Source organism: Mus caroli, unplaced genomic scaffold (assembly GCF_978045245.1).
Source record: "Mus caroli unplaced genomic scaffold, Mus_caroli_1 scaffold_13, whole genome shotgun sequence".
Lineage (NCBI taxonomy): Eukaryota > Metazoa > Chordata > Mammalia > Rodentia > Muridae > Mus > Mus caroli.
This window is the reverse complement of record NW_028227268.1, coordinates 53260776-53279870: the sequence shown is the minus strand read 5'-3', so window position 1 is coordinate 53279870 and position 19095 is coordinate 53260776. Positions and strand designations below refer to the sequence as shown.

Sequence of the window (19095 nt, the reverse complement as noted above, 5' to 3'; positions counted from 1 at the left end):
GAAACCATGAAGGCATTTGGTCACTCTCTGGTACTTCTGTCCCTTCTTGCCAGCTGTCTCTTGGTGACTCAGCCATGGGAAGGTACAGGAAGGCATATGACAAGAAACTCGTGGCTTTTAACCCCAGTAGGACAAGGAAAGCCAAGAGAAAAGATTTCATTAAGTGTTTGTACTCTTCATGAGGAAAGAAAGGAGTAGTAGGTACCATCCGTGTTTATTGACTCCCCACCCCTATTATAAAATCTCTTAATTGTGTTCTTAAAAGACAGAGAAGGAAGGTAACTGTTGAGTCAGCTGCATGCTGAAGAGACGAGGCTCTCCTTGGTGGCTTACACAGTGGACTGGGGCAGATGCTCAGAGGGGCTGGTAGGTTGATTGTCGTCTGCGGGTGATGCAGAAGACGATGAGCACCAGGGTGAGGAGGCCGAGGAGGACCAGGCCAATGATGAGAGGCAGCAAGAGGGACTGGTCACGGGTGCAAGAGAAACCTGGCAGAATAGTGGGGTCCCTGAGAATTGCTGCAGTGGTGGAAGGGCTAAAGGTGGGAGGGGGAGGAGGGCAGAAGAGGAAAGGGGATGAAGAAAGGTTGAGGAGTCAACCCATAGGTGAGAGCAGTAAGCAAAGGGGAAATAATGCAGTCTTGTAGAGGAGGCGGAGGTCTAGAAAAAGAGTTCTGGGGAAGGTTTCCAGAGCAATGGGAGACCTCTAGGAAGAGGTAGGTAGGGCTTACATGGCCCGAAGTGTCCCTTGTCAGGCAGCTGAGCAGCCTGTAGCCTTAGAGAGAGCAGGTCAAGGTGAACAGCTGGAGAAAGAACTATGCTTGCATTTCCACAGCAGAAGCTTTGGCCCAAGGGAGCTTGGAGCTCGCGAAGAGATGAATTCTGCGCCGTGAATGTCCACTCTGAAATAATTAGTAATTAAGAGTCAAATCCAGTCCTAACTCCTGAGTCCTCCCTACCAGCCTAGCACACCCAGCCTAGACTTTCAGTGTGGTAAGGAGAAGAGGTTACTCACGTGCTGCCTGTGGGAAGGACACATTGTATTCCACCGCCATGTAGTCGAGGTAGACTGTACTCTGATGTAGGTCCTTGAGGTGAACAGAAAGACTCAAGGCATCAGGGACAGAGGCATCCATGTCCACAGAGCAAGGACGGAGGCTTCGGGGGTACAGGTATGGGGTATGGAAGAATAAAAGATAGAGACAAACTCAAGCTGTATACCTGTTTGAATCCAAAGGTAAGCTGTCCATAAGGAAATGAGAGAGGCAGGTGGGGATGGGTACCATCACAGCTCCCCTGGACCTTGGTTTTGTTGGGATTCAAAACAGATATGCCCCAAGCCTGCAGAAGTGCAAGAATGGTGGGTTTGAAATCACAAGGATGCTCCATCCAGTTTGTCCCCTCCTCTTCTCTTCCTCTTCCCGGCTGAACCAGCCCAGGACTTGCCTCTTGCCCTCTTTAAGCTCCACTTTAGCTTTACCTTTCTTCCACCCTGAATTGGGTACAGGATTCGGATTTGAATTTGGGCTTGGAGCTGAACACAAGGCTGGGAGCCGTTAGCCCATGTGTAGTTCCCAAGAGCCCCCTTGGACCTTGGACTCGGCGAGGGTGGAGGTGGTCCAGGGTGAGGGCCAACAGTGGAGGATCTTGGACTAGTAGCAGTGCCATTTGTGGTGGGAGAAACTGTGGCATGAGAAATTGTGGCATTCCCATGACCGGTGGTGGTGGCAGGGTTATGAGTGACAGTTGTGGGTCCGGAGCTGGTGTGAACTGTAACATTTCCTCCGTGACTGGTGGTGGTGGGCCTGTGGCTGGTCGTAGGGCTGGCTGTGCTTTCTGTGGCTGTAGGTGTCATCGTGAAGGATGGCAGGAGAGTAACGGCCTTTTTGTGAGGACAGTCTTCCCCTGTTCCTTGGGCTTTCAGTAAGAGATTGGTTGGCCACCCAGGTGCAGGCTCCTGCCCATGAGCCCTCCCCCACCTCCCATTTCTCCTTACCTATAAGCGGTCCTAGCAAGATCAGACACACAGGGAGCCGCATGGCAAATGCTCAGACCAGCTAGGCTATACCAGTTCCTTCCTCAATCCAATCCCCTTTTGCCTTCTCTTGGAAGAGGAAATGAAAAGCCTCACTTCCCTTAACTAAGATAATCCCACCCCAAACCTGACTCAGACACCTCAGCTCTAGCAACCCACTCAAGCCATTGGTTTTCACAATTAGGCTGATTGGCAGTGATGTTCTCAGTGGGCGGTACAAAGCCTTGGTTACCTCGTGAGAATGAGGCAGCTGACTCACATGGAACTTACCTAAGCAAAACTTGCTCTACTTGGGAGCTTACAATGCAGCAGAGAAATGGGAAGCCCTTTCCTCATTGGTAAGAAATGCAACCCCACCCATGCGCTCCAATCCTGGCACAGGAGGCAGAATGCAGATCTAAGAGGCCAGCTTGGCCTACTTAGTTCAGGACAGCAAAAGCAACAAAAAAAAACCAACTCCCTGCAACCCCAAGGTGACAATTGACACCTACATCATCTGGGCTAGGCCTAAACAACCAGCTGAAGTCTTTTTTTGGTTGGCAGGGTTTCTGCATAGCCTTGGCTGTCCTGGAACTCACTTTGTAGACCAGACTGGCCTCGAACTCAAATCCGCCTGCCTCTGCCTCCAGAGTGCTGGGATTAAAGGCTTGCGCCACCACTCCCGGTCAGCAAGTTTCACTCATGTCTTGTGCCTAACACTGAGGCAAATTACCAAATGTCAGTAATGTAGGTCATTTGGTATTGCAGGAAGCAACACGGCAAATTCAGTAATCAACTAGTACAGGGCAGGTGATTCACACTGGTAGGTAGGAGGGAAGGGAAGAAACAAGAAGCCCAAACAGGCAGTTTCCAAGTAATTTTATTCAGAATTTTGTGTTTGTTTCCTGAATCAATAAATACTATACAAAACAATGTAAAAATGGCTACCATTTTCTCTCCCCTGCTCCCCTCACCGGGGACAATTCCCTGGACAACCTCACTCAGGGGTTCTCCCTGTAGATTTGGTCCAGCAAATGAGGCCAGCCATGTTTTTTAGCCCCTTGACTCACTTTTGGAGATTTGGCTGGGGTAGGAAAGCCTTTAGGAACGAGGTGACTAGGTTAGGGAAATGCATTAGTGTTTGGGGGGAAGGAGACGGCGCCTGGGGCAGAGCCTACCCCAAAGAAAAGGGTGTCTAAAATGTTCACGGTTCCTTCTTTTTGCCTCAAAAAGTGACATTTATTCAAAGAGAAAAAAAACTGAAACAAAACAAAACAAAAAAAAAAACCAAAACAAAAACAAGATGTCCATCCCTTGGCTCCCTCCCCTCCCCCCTCCAGCTGTTCCTTAGCCCCACCCCAGGATTGAACCCTGGGCTAGGGCCAGGTCGCAGGACAGCCCCTCAAATGAGGTCAGCAACGTTGAGGGGCATCTCTTCAATGGAGGTGTTGTAGAAAGTCTCAATGTCTCGAAGAGTCCTCTTGTCTTCTTCTGTCACCATGTTAATAGCCACACCCTTACGGCCAAACCGACCACCTCGACCGATTCTGAGGGGGGTAAAAGGGATGATGGAACACTTGGGTTTCATTCAGCATAGGGGTTTGTTTAGTCTGTCAGACCTATACTTACCTGTGGATGTAGTTTTCCCTGTTGGTGGGAAGGTCGTAGTTGATGACTAAGGAGACCTGCTGCACATCAATGCCTCTGGCCTAGGTCAGGAAAGAATATAGACATCAGAGGATACAGTCTATCCTAATTAAATAGGCATACATGTAGGCAGCCAGAGGAGGGCAAAGGAAACAAGAGTTTCTTGTTCACTAGAGACCTCAGGCATGCCTGGTTTTCTTCCAAGTTGCTACGTTCCTGAAAAGGGCACACAGTCAGCCCTTTGGAGAGGGAATCACCTTGGACTAACTTGGCTCCCTTTCTTTCCCTGAAAGAGCATCTACTCACCAACAGGTCAGTGGTAATTAATACTCTGCTAGAGCCAGACCGGAACTCCCTCATGATCACATCTCGTTCCTTTTGGTCCATATCTCCATGCTGGAAAACAAAGGTGAGAAGCATCTGGCACAAGGCTCCCAACACAGACAGACACACAGAGACACACAGCTATTAAAACTCACCATGGCAGAAACAGTGAAATCTCGGGCATGCATCTTCTCAGTGAGCCAGTCCACCTTCCTTCTGGTGTTGATAAAGATGACTGCCTGGGTGATGGTCAGCGTCTCATACAAGTCACACAGTGTGTCAAGCTTCCACTCCTGGAGACCCAGAAGTCAGGGGTTACACTCAACAACTTACTACCAGGTCTGCCTCCTGCACTGGGCCTCACCTCTCGTTCCACATTGATGTAGAATTGGCGGATACCCTCCAGGGTCAACTCTTCCTTCTTGACAAGAATCCGAATAGGATCTCTCATAAATTTCTTGGTCACCTCAAGGACATCAGAAGGCATTGTAGCAGACAACAAAACTACCTAATGGGGAAAACAGCAGCCATGATGAGGGTACTGTACATTCCTCAAATTACAACCAAGCCCCTTGTGTCCTATCAACCTGGCCATTTGTCTACCTGTGTGTTACTGTTGAGCTTTTGGAATATATCATAGATCTGATCCTTGAACCCACGGCTTAACATTTCATCTGCTTCATCCAGTACAAACATCTTGATGTATTTAGGGGCTAGAAGGCAGAAAAAACACCAACACATAGTGATCAGACAAATGTGAAATACATGGAACTCTCTTGGTAAGAGGGTAGTCAAAGGGCAGACATCTGCTCTCAGAATACAAGGACTGATCCTTTGCCCAAAGCTTCCCTGATAAGCCAGGCAGAAGCCCTGGTAAGTAGAACACTACCTGGGCTAAGGTAACCACAGGGAAGCCAGGCTCAGATGACACGCATGGGGTTCATCACAGAGCAACTCAATTCTAAACTAAAGGAAAATGTACATCCAAGAAAATGACATGTGGGAATGCCCAACTGTTACATGGTACTCACACAGGTATCTCCGGTTAAGCATGTCAAACACCCGGCCAGGGGTGCCCACGATGATATGGGGAGCTTCCATCTGCAGCTTCTGCACCTCAGCACGCACATTGGTGCCCCCAATGCAGGCATGACAAGAGGCACCCATGTAGTCTCCTAATGCCATAACCACCTTTTGTATCTGAATGCAGAAGAACCTCTACATTAACTTGGGCAGTACCAGTGAGTTCTTTAGAGACAGGAATTATCCTCGGAATCCTCTCTCAACCCCAACACTACAACCACAAATGCCAGTGTTAAATCCCGCCACACAGGTTCACAGTAATTTCCCCACCCCTACACGCAGCCTTGTAAAAAACACCAGGCCAGCTCTACAAAGGCTTAGAAATCACTCTCCACCCTACTACCACATTCCAAAGGCTGGGAATATGAACATAGCCTTATACCAACAACGTGTGATTATTTCATTCCTGCCACAGAACCAAGACTTAGTGTTCCACTACTGAACCAACATCCCCAGCTGACGTGCAAACAAAACCCAAAATCTACAGGGCTCTAAATCTACAATCCTCTTAATTTAGCATTGCTTACATTGGTGCCCAGATGCTTGCTTCACAGCAATCACTAGGCTTAAATAGTAGTAATAGAATACCTTCAGGATTTTATGTGCCCTAGGCATGAAACAGCTTTGGCCACCAAGCTAGGCATCAAGCTAGGATGAACAAAGGACTGCCATCTGCTCTGCCCCTGACTGATATAAGAACAACACCACAAACAAGGTGCCTCTTTGCCCATTGCCAGGGGTGTGTCATAAACAGCTAAACCTGCCCAGCCAGCTAGATTCTACCAATCCTCTTCCCTTCCTATTTGACACAAGGAGATGGATTTTCTTTTCTTTTTGCTGGTAAAGTTGGTAGTAATTAGGCCAACAAATCTCAACAGAACTAAAAGCTGTCAACCAGACCCAGTGGCATTAAGACAATGTCCTCAGCCACTTTCTAATTGTCTTATTTTTAAGGTAAACATCATAGTACTGGCTGTCCCGGAACTAGCTTTATGGACCAGGGTGGCCTTGCAGTGCTCAATCTGCCTGTATCACTCCCCACTAGCACTCATCTCTTAAACCAGTCATGTAGAATAGGAAACACGCCAATCTTACCTGCTGAGCCAATTCACGGGTGGGTGCCAGAACCAAAGCCTGAGTGGCCTTTAGATCTAATTCAATCTGCTGCAGAATTGATATGGCAAATGTAGCTGTTTTCCCAGTCCCAGACTGGGCTTGAGCAATCACATCATAACCTACAACCAGATCAAGAATTAGATGTGCACCTTAGGATCAGAGGATATTTGAAACCTTACTTCATGTCATCAGTAACAAAAAAGGTTGTAAACGAAATGGTAGAGGTTTTCAAACAAACTTTTGCCAAAACAATATCAACTCACAACACATCTTGTTAGACTAGATGTAAAGCAATATAAACAAAGCCTACATAAGGAAACAAACCCATGCATCCAAGGCATGACCTATGTACTAACAAAACTAAAAATCCAAGATCCAAGAAGGATGTTTCCTCCTGGTTGCTATGCCCACCATCAACTCCATACCACTCTGTCTAGTCCAATATAGCCGAGTACAAGTCTTACCCTTGATACAAGGAAGAATAGCTCGCTGCTGGATAGCAGAGGGCTTCTCAAAACCATAGGCATAAATACCACGGAGGAGGGACTCTGAGAGATTCATGTCATCGAAGCTATCCACAATCTCGTTCCAGTTACTCTGCAGGATTAGATAAAAAGAAAAAGAGCTTAGGCACTTAGTAACGTGTTTACACAAAAGCTGGAGTCACCTCATCCTACAGGTTGCTCTGTTTTACCACTCCAAATGTCTAAGGTCACTGTCACCCTAAGGAAGTGCCTGTTCTGACAAAATATAAAGTGGGGACCGCAGGTCCTGGTCTTACCTCGATGACGCCTTCCGGCTCCATCCCATCGGGGCCATTGTCTCTGGATCTGTTGATTCAAAGCACTAGTTTTGCTTCATGCCTTGACCAGAGCATGGAAGCAACCAGCCCATTCCCGATCCAACTCCCATCTATTCCCAAAGAACTCCCAAAGAGGCACTTTATAGAGTGACGCTCCTTTATGATCAAGGGGCTGTAAAGGACTTCATTCACACACATTTTCTCACACACACACACAAACACAAAAACACAGAAAACGCCGAGATGCGGTCTTTGCTGCCAGGCCCACATGTTCTGGGTATGGTGGATCAAAGCGCATGCACCTCCATCCAGAACACCAAGGCCACCGGAAGTCCCGCCTTCCACCTCCGAGTTCCGTGGGTGGGCCATCCCCTTCCCCCCACGTCATGCCGCCCGCGCCCTCCCCCACTCCCTCCGGCCGGCCCCCCTCCACAGTACCCGGATGTGGGAGGCCGCGGGCGGTGGCGGCCTCGCGCACAATGAGCCCCAGCCGCGCTCGCAAAGGGGGAGATTGCACAACAGACAAGCGAAACAGGCTGGGGGAGGGGAATCTCTCAAGCGGCCATGTGCTCATTCGCTCCGCCACTCAGCGGCGTCTCCCCCGCCATGGAACAATCCGCAACCCGCCCGCCCCCGTCGAGAAATGGCGTCGCCCTCCCATACCTCAGGCCGCTCACCCCCGAAGGAAAGTGGACCTGCCCATCCGCAGTTTGCCAATTGCCCGGCTTGTGCGGCAAAATGGACCCGCCCGCCCGGCGCCGGGTGGGCTCTCGGTGCCTCACGCGGCCGCTCCTCCGGGTTAAGCTCTGTCCTGGCCGTCAAGAAAACCAGCGCCCTGATCGGCCGGTTTCTTCTTCCCCGACCCACATTCCAAGCGCGACGGAGGGACTCCCTGAAGACCCGAGCACCCCTGCTTGTCGCGAGTGGTACCGCCAGAACTCTCCGGAACCCTCGCTCGCACACTCTGCCCGACACAGGGAGGCAGCCAGACCAGCCGGCTCCGGGCCGCGCAGCCGCCTATCTTTCCCACGTTAGGTCGCCACCTCATCTTGCCTTTCAGTATCCGAGCTTCGCGTACGGCGTCCCCACAGGCCGAGGCCTCGCGAGGAAGCTCGCGCCCTCCGCCCTAGCCAGGCCTTCCTTCCCGGTATCCACACTGGGGTCAGCGGCGGCCATGGGAATCTCCCCCCCTCCCCAGACCGTTCCTCCCGGCTCGGTTCTACCGCAACCTGGTAGGTTCGGTGCGATGGGCATCTCAACTTCCCCCCGGCGGGCCCTTCGGAGGGAATTACGGGGTAAGTAGTCAACCTTTTGCAAAAGCCTTTCTTACCGAGAATCCTGACTCGCAGACATGATCCTTAGAATCTAGGGCGGAGTGCCCGCCTATCGACAACTTATAGAGCGTCCGACCCCGCCCCAGCCATCGCATTGGCTTGGCCGCCTCTGCCCCGCCTGCCGGCGCTCTGCAACTCGACGTGACGTTACTTTGTAGGCGCTTTAGTTCGGACGCCCTATTGGGTAGTTTGAAAGCCCATCATGGCCTAGCCCCGCCCTCTAGCCTCATTGGCTGAAGGGCCCGCCTTTCTCGCTGGTGCGGAAGTGACATACTTAAGTCGAGCCTCGCGGCGGGGCAGCCATCTTGGAACCCAGCACCTTTACACGTGCGGAGGCGATCGTGCCTTAGTCATGTGGTTCAGCAGGTCCTATCAAGCGACGGGGGTGAGGCCTTAGCCTCCAGGAACTTCCGGGCAGTCTGGACTGCCACTTTCCTTTACCCGGGTTTCCTTTACAGGACAGGTTTTATTTATTCTTCCGTTCAGGAAAATATTGTAGCGATATCTCATTGGATAGTAAGTTTCCCCGATTGGAGACAAAAAGGATAGAACCCATTTTTGGGTTAAAGGGCATAGGGGGATAAGCTGTCAAGGATTGGCCCACTCAATCACTGGTTCATTTAGTATGTTTCCAGTTTCTCCTGGGCTTCCTTTTAAGAATAAGCGAGTCTTAATTCATATTTACTGCCATCTGCTCCCCGGGGATGGCATCTATGGAAAGCTGGACTCTCAAGCCCTGAAATGGGGATCACTAACAGTGTTAGCTGGGAAGAAGGCCTGAGATAAAGCACAGCCACTATTTTCAGGCCCTTTAAGGAAGACCACCACTTGTATATCTTCAAAGGATCCTTTATTGACCAGAGCAGGACCGTGGCATTTTTATATATATTTATATATATAAAAAAAAGTTTGAAGATCGGGCAGGCAGTAATCCCTTTACGCGCCCACCACCCCCACACTGTTTTCCTGCCCTCTGAACATGGAAGGAGGAATGGCTGCTCCACCTAGGCCACAAGGCAACATTCTCCTATAGAGGGAGAAAGAGGCTTTTATGTGACCATTCCCTTCCCATCAGAAATCAATATACTCGCAGCAAAGAAAACAAAATACAGAAATCAAACATTTAAATATGAAAATCCAAAGGGAATTGGGTAGAGAAACAAAAAGGAACTGGAGTTTCTGGGGAAGGGTCTCCCTTTCCCCCTGCCCACTGATGGGCTAAGGGTCTGGGGTATGAGGCTCACACAGTGAGTTTGCAGTGACACAGTTCCTTGTAGATCTGACGACGGAGTTTGGGCATGTCCTGCTGGGTGAAGCTGAATGGCTGAGACAGGGCCAGGTGCTTGCAGTACTGGGTGTTAACAAAGTAGACCATGAGAACAGTTTACTGAGCACCCTCCCAGGTCAGGACCTGTGCTACACATTTCACACAAAATACATCTTCATTTCTCAGAAAATATCTGTTTCTCATACACACTGGCATTAGAGACTAAGCCTGGGGCTTTAACAAGCCTACATAATATATCTGGTGTTTAAACTGGAGAATATATTTAGTTGGGAGGATGTTGGGAAGCCTCTATATCAGGACCAAAGCCAGAGATACAGTCCCAACTGAGGATGGAGAAAGAAGGCCTGGGCCGGGTGTGGTGGCGCACACCTTTAATCCCAGCACTTGGGAGGCAGAGGCAGGCGGATTTCTGAGTTCGAGGCCAGCCTGGTCTACAAAGTGAGCTCCAGGACAGCCAGGGCTACACAGAGAAACCCTGTCTCGAAAAAAAAAAAAAAAAGAAAGAAAGAAGGCCTGAAGAAAACCAATGAAACCAGGGTTTCTGTGCTAACACATAAAGGTACACCCTGCTGTACAATCTGACTGAACCAAATGAGGCAAGAGCTACCAACAACCCCTAAGCTACTGACTAAGAGCTAAGAAGACCTTATCATTTGCTTACCTGTAACACAAAGGCACCACAGTCACTGTCATTATTCTGCCTGGCCACATTCTAGGGAATAGAAAGCAAGAATCTGTTCATTTGGAGACTCCTAGAGGTTACGAATTCAATTGCTGCCTCCTATCAAACTATTCCATTTTTCTCTGGAAACTCACCATTTTGAAGTAACCTTTCCAGCCCTGATGGAAGTCCAGTCGGTCTTTTTTGACTGCCTCTGCCTGGAGATACTTGGCAATATGCTATGTTGGCAAGAAAAAAGAAAGTGATACCTTAATCACCTGCCAGTGTAACACAGAGTATGCTGGTGGGAAACACCATGCCCACTCACTCCTCGGACTCCAAGCCCACACTTCTTCCTGAAATGGCTTGCTGCCACAGCTCCCTACAATTTTACTCCCTGTTTCCCCACAAGCTCCTCAAACCTTAGGGCAGCGGCGATTTAGAGTTCGCTGGGAGTCAAAATAGGTGATGGTACGTCGCCTTACATCAACTGAGATAAGGGACCAGTGCACCTCCAGATGGATGGGGATTAGCAGTAATTCCTTATTGAAGATGTCCACCTGGAAAGAAAGTGCTGGAAGTCAGATACAACATAAAACCCTATTGATTGCCATGAGGATTCTAAAGAAAAAATATGGAACAAGCAAAGGAGTTACAAAATATACATCACGGATTGTGAGGCAAGGCTCAGCATAAGATGCTAATACTTTTGGGAGGGTTTTTTTTTTTGGGGGGGGGGCATACTCTTCAGACAATGTTGCCCTTTTGTTTAAGACTGGGTCCTTCCCTGACTTAGGACTCATCAAATAACATTGGTGGGCTGGCCAGCAAGTGCAAGGAATCTACTTACCTTCACTTCTGTAGCACTGAAAACAACTACCCTGGCCTGGCTTTTTAGGTGGGGATCAAACTCCAGTCCTTGTATGCCCTCTATAGGTTGAGATATCTTCCTAACCCAGATATGCTCCTGCTTCTCAGGCCTGGCTGATATTGAGATATTTGATGTTGAAGAAAGACAGAAATAAGAAGGTAATATCAGAACACATGTGCCTTCTAATTCAGCACCTGGGAGGTAGAACTAGGAGTTCAAGGCCAGCCTCTACTACATGCTCTGCTACCAGGTACATATACATTAAAGGAAAAAGTCTAGATAAGTACCCAGACTCTGGAGCTGCAGAAATGGCCAATAGGTTAAGAGCACTGGCTGTTCTTCCTGAGAAACGGGACTTCAATTCCCAGCACCCATATGGTGGCTCACAACCACCTGTAACTTGAGTTTCAGAGATCTGATGCCCACATCTGGCCACTATGGCACTGCATTCATGTGGTGCTGAGACATTCACTCAGGCAAAACATCTATACACATATAATTTAGAACAAACAAAACACAGACTCAAGATTTTGGTGCCACACTGACAGGGTTGAAACTCAGCTTCTACACTTACTAGTCCATGATCATGAGCAAGCCACTTAACCTTCCATACCTTTCCTTATCTGTAAGGGGGAGAGAGTAAAAGCGCCTGCCCTCATTCACTATAGGGAGTACACTACTATCCACAAAGAACACATGGCCTGAGAGAAATGCTCACGCTGCCGCCAAGTTCTTGTGTCACTCAAGACATGAGGAAACTGCAAATAGGGAAAGTAATTGCTCAAGCTCACAGAAGGAAGCAACAGCACAAGAAAGACATTTTTTTATTACATTGTTATTGGGAGGTGGGGAGTGGGTACACATGCCAGGGTGGAGGCATGGAGGTCAGAGGGCAAGCCTATTCTCTCCTTCCTTCCACCATGTGAGTAACACACAGGCTTGGCAGCACGCACCTTTTCATTTACCTCAATATACAGAAGGCTAAGGGGTTTTTTTTGTTGTTGTTTTTGTTTTTAAACTGTATTTCACTCTTGCTTCTACTGGAAGAAACACGACTCAACAGGTCTCTGAGTAATTCTAAGCACAAAAATTAAATCCTGATGCTTGGGCTGGGGTTGTGAGTGACAAAGAGCAATAGCTCTAGCTACTCTCTGGGGTAGGTCAGGGCATAGAAAGGCAGTGTTAGGTAACAGGAGGAAGATGTGTGTGTTAGAACCAATGTTCCTTTGTCACTGCTGAAATTCCATGGCCTTTCATAACAGGACAGAGAAACCTATGGAAGTTCTTGAATATCTGCTCCTGACCCAATTTTTACTATCACTTAAGCCAAAAACCCAGATATAATTCTCCACTGATCTCTTCATCCCACATGAAACCTGCCAGAAATGTCTACAAGTTCTACCTTAACCTCCTCTTCCCTCTCCTTTTGGCACTACAGCCCCCGGTCCTTCCCCTAGACTCCTCTCTCCTTACAGAACCACCGCTATCCTTGACAGTCTACCTTACATGCCTCACATGATCTCCAATTTTCTGTATTCAACAACCACAGTCACTGTGTCAGAGAGCATTTTCTCTCTCTCTCTCTCTCTGGGTCTGAAGCACTTGCTGCTCCTTTTGCCCAAGTGCTGCTCCCAGACCACACAGGATGACTCCTATCACTCCAAGGCCTTAGCACAGATGTAGGTAAGACCTACACCCAATCCCATGCTGTCACATTACTGTGGTAGGACATTTGCAGCACTCTAGGACTAGCTGTAATTTACCCTCACCCATCGCAGAAAGAAGCCTCCTGATTTAATACTGCATCCTCAGTTTCTACAATCACCCCTGATACACAAGACCTTTAATGTTTGTAGGATGATGACCGGGATTGGGGAAAGGACTCAAAGCAAGCAAAACTCTTATTATAAATTTTTTTTTTAGAGACAAGGTGCTATACAAGTAGTTGTAAATTCATAACTCACATTTTTGGTCCACCTCTTTACCCCATCATAACCCTTGGTACGGAGTTTATCATAGAAGAAACTGTTGAAGAAATGCACCTGTGCCAAAGACACAAAAAAGCTGAATAGAATTAAAAGACCTCAGAGTTGCCCTTCCACCCTCCCAATCCACACAGTTTCATAGCGTCCAACTGAAATGGCCCCAAGGACTGCCTCCATACTCTTCTTAACCTTTTACAGGTAAGTTCCTGTCTCAATTTAACTAAACAGGAAAACACTACAGATTGGCTTACAGATTTAAAATGAATAGATTAGCCCTTACTATCTTCCTCTCCAAACCACAGACCTTAGGCTATATAAAATAGAAGAGATGAAAATGGATGTTTACCAAAAATTAAAAATAAAAATAAAAAGGAAGGAAGGGGGGAGGGGGACACTTCAGAGTGCTGCAGAGATGACTCAGTGGTTACCAGCACTGACTGCTCTTCCAGAGGTCATGAGTTTAATTCCAATCAACCACATGGTGGCTCACAACTATCTGTAATGGGATCAGATGCCCCCTTCTCGTGTCTGAAGACAGCTACAGTGTACTCATATACATAAAATAAATATATTTTTTTAAAAAACTGCTCAGGATCGCAAAAGTTCTGGCGACTAAAGAATCTGGTTAGCCGGGCGTGGTGGCGCACGCCTTTAATCCCAGCACTCGGGAGGCAGAGGCAGGTGGATTTCTGAGTTCGAGGCCAGCCTGGTCTACAAAGTGAGTTCCAGGACAGCCAGGGCTATAAGAGAAACCCTGTCTCGAAAAAAACAAAAAAAAAAAAAAAAAAAAAAAAAAGAATCTGGTTAGTGTTGGGTCAGGAAAACCAAGGCTACACAGAAAAACCCTGCCTAAAAAAAAGGGGGGGTTTATGGGGGACTTTTGGAATAGCATTGGAAATGTAATTGAGGAAAATATGTAATAAAAAAAATATTAAAAAAAAAAAACAAGGTGGTGGGGGGCGGAGGGCAGTGGTGGTGCACACCTTTAATCCCAGCACTTGGAGACAGAGGCAGGCGAATTTCTGAGTTATAGGCCAGTCTGGTCTACAAAGTGAGTTCCAGGACAGCCAGGGCTATACAGAGAAACCCTGCCTCAAAAAACAAAACAAAAAGTGTGCTTGGACCTACCTTTTCAGGGACTGTGTCCATGACCAGATCTCCATACATGTTCATCACCTGTGGAAAAAATGGCAATTTGCTCTGGAGGATGTAGCATGGGGGTCAAGGGTTCCCCTATGCATCCACTCTCCCTCTGAAGGCCTTTTCAAGCCCTTTTATATGCACCTCTTCTTACCTGGTCATTGAGCCAGTTCTGTCCATATAAGGTACCCAAGTCATCCATGGTGAGCACGTGTCGCTTATAGGATACCCGGAAGCCCCTTACCATAGCGTTGCCTGGCATCCGCTGATAAGACTGGATCAGCTGTAATACCAGACTCTTCCTGCATAGGCCAAATTTTTGGAATCATACAAGAGCTAATGTGGCTGGAGCAGCCAGAAAGAAATACCCACTCCTACTGTCTAGAATAACCATGTAAAACAACTTTTCTTTTTCACGGGTTGTTTCGATGGTCTCCCACTCCCCACAAAGAGGCACGAGAATGCTCAGAGACAAGCTTTTCAATGTCTCTCAGCGTCCTACATAAAGATCCCCCAAGTTGTCTTACAGGGCTTGGCACTTTGTCTGCAGCTTCCTCAGCTGCAGCTCTAGCTCTTACTTCCTCAAATACATCACTGAAGGAGAATGAACATTCTCTCCCCATCCCTGAGGTAGGTCCCAGCCCTCCCTCAGACCTCACCTTGAGGGTGTAGAAAATTCCTGCTGGAAAATGTCCTCCAACTTCTCTACAACTTCATCAGTGCTGAGAGGGATGAGACTGCCATAAGTTTGAAGGAATTCATCTAAGATACCTAATGGAGGTAGGAGAGAGTAAGCTGGGGCCTTTCGACTCTGACTGAGGAGCTGGCCAAAAGGGGACTAAGTCTTCTGAAGGCTTACTCTGCACACAGGTCACGTGTTCCTCCCGAAGGGGGCTATGCTGGCCAGCTTTCTCCCCAGTCCGATCTGCCTCTTCTGCAGTGCCCAAGTCAGAGCTCTGAAAAAGTTCCTGAGCCACGTGGTCTCCAATGCTGCACACATTACTGATGAGTATGCTGGCATCAGGGGGTGCCAGGCTGCGCTCCCCTTCAGGACCAGACAGTCCCCCAAAACCATTGGGGAGAGTACATGAGAGGAGGCCTATAAAGCACAGAAATAGGAATGAGAAACTGGCCGTGTAAAAGAACCAATGCATACAAATGATAAAACCACAGAACACAGACTGAAGCAAAGTCTAGCAATGGAAACCTTATGGAATACAGACACCACCCCCACCCCCACCCCCACCCCCACGTGCGCGCCTAATGTAAGGACAGCCAAAAGAGTTTATTAAAAAAAAAAAAAAACAGCCGGGCGTGGTGGCGCACGCCTTTAATCCCAGCACTCGGGAGGCAGAGGCAGGCGGATTTCTGAGTTCGAGGCCAGCCTGGTCTACAAAGTGAGTGCCAGGACAGCCAGGGCTATACAGAGAAACCCTGTCTCAAAAAAAAAAAAAAAAAAAGACGAAGAAAAGAAAAAGTAGTAGATCATCTTCAAAAAGAGGAGGAATGCAAAAGCCTGGGATTTGGAGAGTTCAGAAATCTCTGCTGCCAATATCTGCTCCCACCTAACACAGTGCACAGTGAGTGAGGAAGGCTCAGTAGTAGTAAGGATGCTAAGTTTTAAGCTTGAGTTCTCAAAGAGGAAATATTCTAAACAAAAACGTTAAAATCTACAAATGATATATTCCACAAGAACCATGAGTGCCCTCTGGAGATCCACATGTCCAGGCCTTATTCCGGCAGGAAGAAAGCCTTGGAATGGACAACATGATTTCCTAGAGCATAGATAGCTCTCTTTCTCATCTGCACTGAAGACCATAGGACATCTACTTAAGGATTTTTTTCCCAACACTGTGTCCCAGGCATCAGTCCTGCTACAAATCAGAGTCCCCAGCTCCCACAAGATAGGTTCTTTCTTTGCAGCCCAGGTGGGGCCTTGATTAACTGTTCTGTCTTAGCCTCTAAAATCATAGGATTAGAGGTGTGTGCCTAGATGGGCCTTTAAAATTAAGGCTTAAGCCAGGTGGTGGTGGCGCACGCCTTTAATCCCAGCACTTGGGAGGCAGAGGCAGGTGGATTTCTGAGTTCGAGGCCAGCCTGGTCTACAGAGTGAGGGCCAGGACAGCCAGGGCTACACAGAGAAACCCTGTCTTGAAAAAAAACAAAACAAAACAAAAAATTAAGGCTTAAGATCATTTCACGGATATTCTGGAAGCTTCACTCTGCTTTTCTGCTTTTCTTAGGCTCACCATGGCAACAAACTCCTGGTGCTCCAGGCTCATCACCCTTCCCATTTCCCACCTTACCCGAGTCAGGGTCCAGAGGAGACTTTGGGGTCCACCTTAGTCCATCTTCCTCCACGGGGGGCCCAGAGGGCACTGGTGGAGACCCTCTCACCCCATCCTCTGCCATGAGAGCACCTAGCAGACCCAGCCGGGGTGGGGGTAGGCCCCGGGGGGAGTCAAAACGACAGCAGGGTGATGGCACCTGTGGCGTTGCACCCCCTTCCTGGGGTGAGAGATGGTTCTTGGGGTGTGCGAGGTTCCGCCGCCGGCCTCGGTGGCGCCCCCAAAGCTTCCAGTGGAATGTCAGCGAGGTGCTTTTTGAGTAGAGCAGCATCTGGAAGGCTCTCATGGCTCGGCGCCGGCGCTGTGAGCAGGTTTTTCTATGAGAGGGTCGGAGAGCTCGAGAGCGCTGGGAGGCCCCCAGTTGGCCCCATCTAGGGGGTAGCCTCCAAGCTGCTACTTCCTCCTCATCTTCCTCCTCTTCCTCTTCCTCTTCTTCACTAGCTGAGGCATCAAAAGATGGCCGGGGAGCAGGGAGGCGTCTAGTTGGCACTGTGGTCCCAGACCCAGGATCTGGCCCAAAACCACCACCGGACTTGAGCCGGGGCTTAGGGGGTAGGGGCCAACGAAGACGCTCTCGCCTGGGATTTGAGTAAGTGGTGCCGGGTCCCGGAGGCTCAGGCCCCCAAGACCCGGTCCCCTGTATAGTCTCTTTCATCTTTCAGTACCCTGTAAAACAAAAGTTTGATTATCCAACTGAGGACACACTACTCCTTCCTCCAAGATGGGAACTGTTCTTCAGCATTTTCCCTCTAATCTCAGATACAGATAAAAAATCTAAAAACTCATTACTTCAGCTCTTCCCAGCCAACCTCGTCCAGAAGGAACTGACTCTGCCATCATTTCGTCCCTTGTCCAGATAGACAAAAGAAAATGACTGACTGGTAGGCCTTAGATATTTTATTTTTAAGCTCTTTGGGTGAAACCCAGTATTTCCAGGCTCAGCTTTAATGCCACTATGGACCTTAGGACAAGTCTGAAGGCTGCTTTGCTAAGAGAGATGGCTCAGCACAGGAACCCAGACACAGGTACCTGGGAAGACAAGTTTCACCAGGAAAACTTTGGTCCCTCGTGGGAAGTTCCCTTTCGCTCTGGAATGATATGGGGGTAGGGGGGGGACACACACGTCTCAGGTATGGGGGAGGGTGGTGCGAGGGCAATGGCTCAGGAAATGGGAGTGATAAGAGAGGAAAACGTTGAAGAAAACTGCAAGGGAACCGAATCGGTGCTTAGCGACCGAATTAAGGAGATGGGACAGAAGGGAGCCGTGGGGGCCTTGCAGACTGGCCCCTCTCCAGTCTTCTCCCAGGAGACCTGATCGCTTTCCGGCCCCAGTACAGTTTGAAAGCTCGGACGACTCGGCACACAACGGTCTTAAGTCCTTTAAAGGGCTTCCTGGGCCCAGTTAGTTGCGAGCGAAGACCAGAAATGGAAGAGGCCACAAGGGCGGGGGGAGGGGAAGGGGCGTCCTCACCAGGAGCGGGGAAGCCGGGCACACGGGCCCCAAGGCGGCTGTCTCCGCCTTAGGCTTTCCGGCTCATCTTTCGGACGGCGGCGACCCCGCCACTCCTGCTGTCCTCAGGCGGAGCCGTCTCAATTCACGAAGCCAATGCTCGTGCCTCCCCACTGCGGCCGCCTCTAGCGCGGCTCTAGCCTCCACCTCCACCTCCAGCACCGCCGCCACCCCTCCTCCTCCTTCCCCTCCCGCGAGCCCCAGGCCCACCGCCGATGGCGGCGCGCAATTAGTGCGTCACACCCGGCGAGCGGCGCCGGCTCGTGCTCAGTCCCGCCTACCTCAGCGCGTCCAGGCCACCGGACGGTCCCGCCCTCGAGCTCTACGCGGAGCCGAGCCTGCGCACAGTCGCCTGGATTGCCGCGTGTGGCAGTCCCACGGTTCGCTCTTTTACGCCTGCGTGTCGCGCCCAGCCTCACGCTCTACGTCGCAGCCACACGGTACTCCCTGCTCTTCCGTGGCCTGAGCTTTGGGTGATCTAGTGGGCTTCCCAGCGCATGGCCAGAATGTCAGAGGCCCCGCAGGGACTGGACCAAAGCTAGGAGCTTAGGGAAAGGGAGGCCGAACATTGGGTTTTGAGGGTTTTGTTTTGTTTTTTAAAAAAGCAAAACAACAACAAAAACTTTAAGCAGGGCGTGATTAAATAGTGAGACACGGCCAGTGTGCCAGGGCGTCCAGCGTCCAGTACATACAAACTTCCCGGATACCAGTCTGATCTTGGAGAGTCGTTTGTTTGAGACAGGGTCTCAACCATTGTAACCCCTGGATGGCCTGGAACTCACTATGTAGACCAAGTTGGCCTCGAACTCATCGAGATCTGCCTCCCTAGTACTGTGATTTAAGGCGTAAAGCCCAGTGCCCAGCTCGGAAGTGTACAGGAGAATGGGGAGGATGAATGGCATGCATATCGAGGCACCTAACATATATCTTTTTCTAGATAGTAACAAGAACTTGGACGCAATAGGTGAAATAC

General features: G+C 49.3%; 4 protein-coding genes and 3 non-coding genes across 8 annotated transcripts; 1 reads left to right on the top strand and 6 right to left on the bottom strand.

The window, feature by feature from the left end:
- Positions 1 to 198: 198 nt before the first annotated feature.
- On the bottom strand, positions 199 to 2795 carry Cd68 (CD68 molecule). Its single transcript, XM_021177743.3, has 6 exons — positions 1996 to 2795; positions 1480 to 1916; positions 1221 to 1340; positions 1015 to 1087; positions 731 to 901; positions 199 to 488 (listed from the first exon to the last, which is right to left on the bottom strand). Exons 1-6 carry the CDS (start codon positions 2036 to 2038, stop codon positions 355 to 357), a joined length of 978 nt encoding a protein of 325 aa, XP_021033402.1. The 5' UTR covers positions 2039 to 2795; the 3' UTR covers positions 199 to 354.
- Positions 2796 to 2875: 80 nt separating this feature from the next.
- Positions 2876 to 8421, bottom strand: Eif4a1 (eukaryotic translation initiation factor 4A1). Its single transcript, XM_021175884.2, has 11 exons — positions 8316 to 8421; positions 6965 to 7013; positions 6648 to 6780; positions 6163 to 6302; positions 5016 to 5184; positions 4588 to 4697; positions 4349 to 4492; positions 4140 to 4277; positions 3967 to 4056; positions 3643 to 3722; positions 2876 to 3560 (listed from the first exon to the last, which is right to left on the bottom strand). The coding sequence occupies exons 1-11, from the start codon at positions 8336 to 8338 to the stop codon at positions 3416 to 3418; spliced, it is 1221 nt and encodes a 406-aa protein (XP_021031543.1). The 5' UTR covers positions 8339 to 8421; the 3' UTR covers positions 2876 to 3415.
- Positions 3782 to 3924, bottom strand: LOC115032646 (small nucleolar RNA SNORA67). The gene has a single exon (XR_003838280.1). It is a non-coding gene; the product is annotated as a small nucleolar RNA SNORA67 (small nucleolar RNA).
- Positions 4793 to 4936, bottom strand: LOC115032724 (small nucleolar RNA SNORD10). Its single transcript, XR_003838339.1, has one exon. It is a non-coding gene; the product is annotated as a small nucleolar RNA SNORD10 (small nucleolar RNA).
- LOC115032677 (small nucleolar RNA SNORA48) lies at positions 5666 to 5809 on the bottom strand. Its single transcript, XR_003838306.1, has one exon. It is a non-coding gene; the product is annotated as a small nucleolar RNA SNORA48 (small nucleolar RNA).
- On the top strand, positions 7629 to 8288 carry LOC147001479 (uncharacterized). The gene has a single exon (XM_085829200.1). The coding sequence runs from the start codon at positions 7629 to 7631 to the stop codon at positions 8286 to 8288; it is 660 nt and encodes a 219-aa protein (XP_085685326.1).
- Positions 8422 to 9426: 1005 nt separating the features above from the next.
- Senp3 (SUMO specific peptidase 3) lies at positions 9427 to 18766 on the bottom strand. Of its 2 annotated transcripts, none has more exons than XM_085829874.1 (11): positions 18404 to 18766; positions 16571 to 17278; positions 15124 to 15363; positions 14924 to 15035; positions 14419 to 14566; positions 14253 to 14300; positions 13104 to 13181; positions 10691 to 10828; positions 10424 to 10507; positions 10269 to 10319; positions 9427 to 9670 (listed from the first exon to the last, which is right to left on the bottom strand). In XM_085829874.1, the coding sequence occupies exons 2-11, from the start codon at positions 17265 to 17267 to the stop codon at positions 9560 to 9562; spliced, it is 1707 nt and encodes a 568-aa protein (XP_085686000.1). In that variant the 5' UTR covers positions 17268 to 17278; positions 18404 to 18766; the 3' UTR covers positions 9427 to 9559. The 2 variants fall into 2 exon arrangements, with proteins under 2 accessions (XP_085686000.1, XP_021031723.1); XM_021176064.2 differs by lacking the exon at positions 18404 to 18766 and adding an exon at positions 18084 to 18347.
- Positions 18767 to 19095: the final 329 nt, after the last annotated feature.

Coding starts and splice junctions, on each gene's coding strand:
- Cd68 (XM_021177743.3), bottom strand. CDS start 2,038: ATGCGGCTCCCTGTGTGTCTGATCTTGCTAGGACCGCTTATAG. Junction 902..1,014: donor GTCCTTCCCACAGGCAGCAC/GTGAGTAACCTC, acceptor TAATTATTTCAG/AGTGGACATTCACGGCGCAG. Junction 489..730: donor CAAGGGACACTTCGGGCCAT/GTAAGCCCTACC, acceptor CTATTCTGCCAG/GTTTCTCTTGCACCCGTGAC.
- LOC147001479 (XM_085829200.1), top strand. CDS start 7,629: ATGGCGTCGCCCTCCCATACCTCAGGCCGCTCACCCCCGAAGGAAAGT.
- Eif4a1 (XM_021175884.2), bottom strand. CDS start 8,338: ATGTCTGCGAGTCAGGATTCTCG. Junction 6,781..6,964: donor AGCCGGAAGGCGTCATCGAG/GTAAGACCAGGA, acceptor CTAATCCTGCAG/AGTAACTGGAACGAGATTGT. Junction 3,723..3,966: donor TAATTACCACTGACCTGTTG/GTGAGTAGATGC, acceptor TTCCTGACCTAG/GCCAGAGGCATTGATGTGCA.
- Senp3 (XM_085829874.1), bottom strand. CDS start 17,267: ATGAAAGAGACTATACAGGGGACCGGGTCTTGGGGGCCTGAGCCTCCG. Junction 13,182..14,252: donor TGGACACAGTCCCTGAAAAG/GTAGGTCCAAGC, acceptor TCTTTGGCACAG/GTGCATTTCTTCAACAGTTT. Junction 9,671..10,268: donor GTGGTGCCTTTGTGTTACAG/GTAAGCAAATGA, acceptor GTTAACACCCAG/TACTGCAAGCACCTGGCCCT.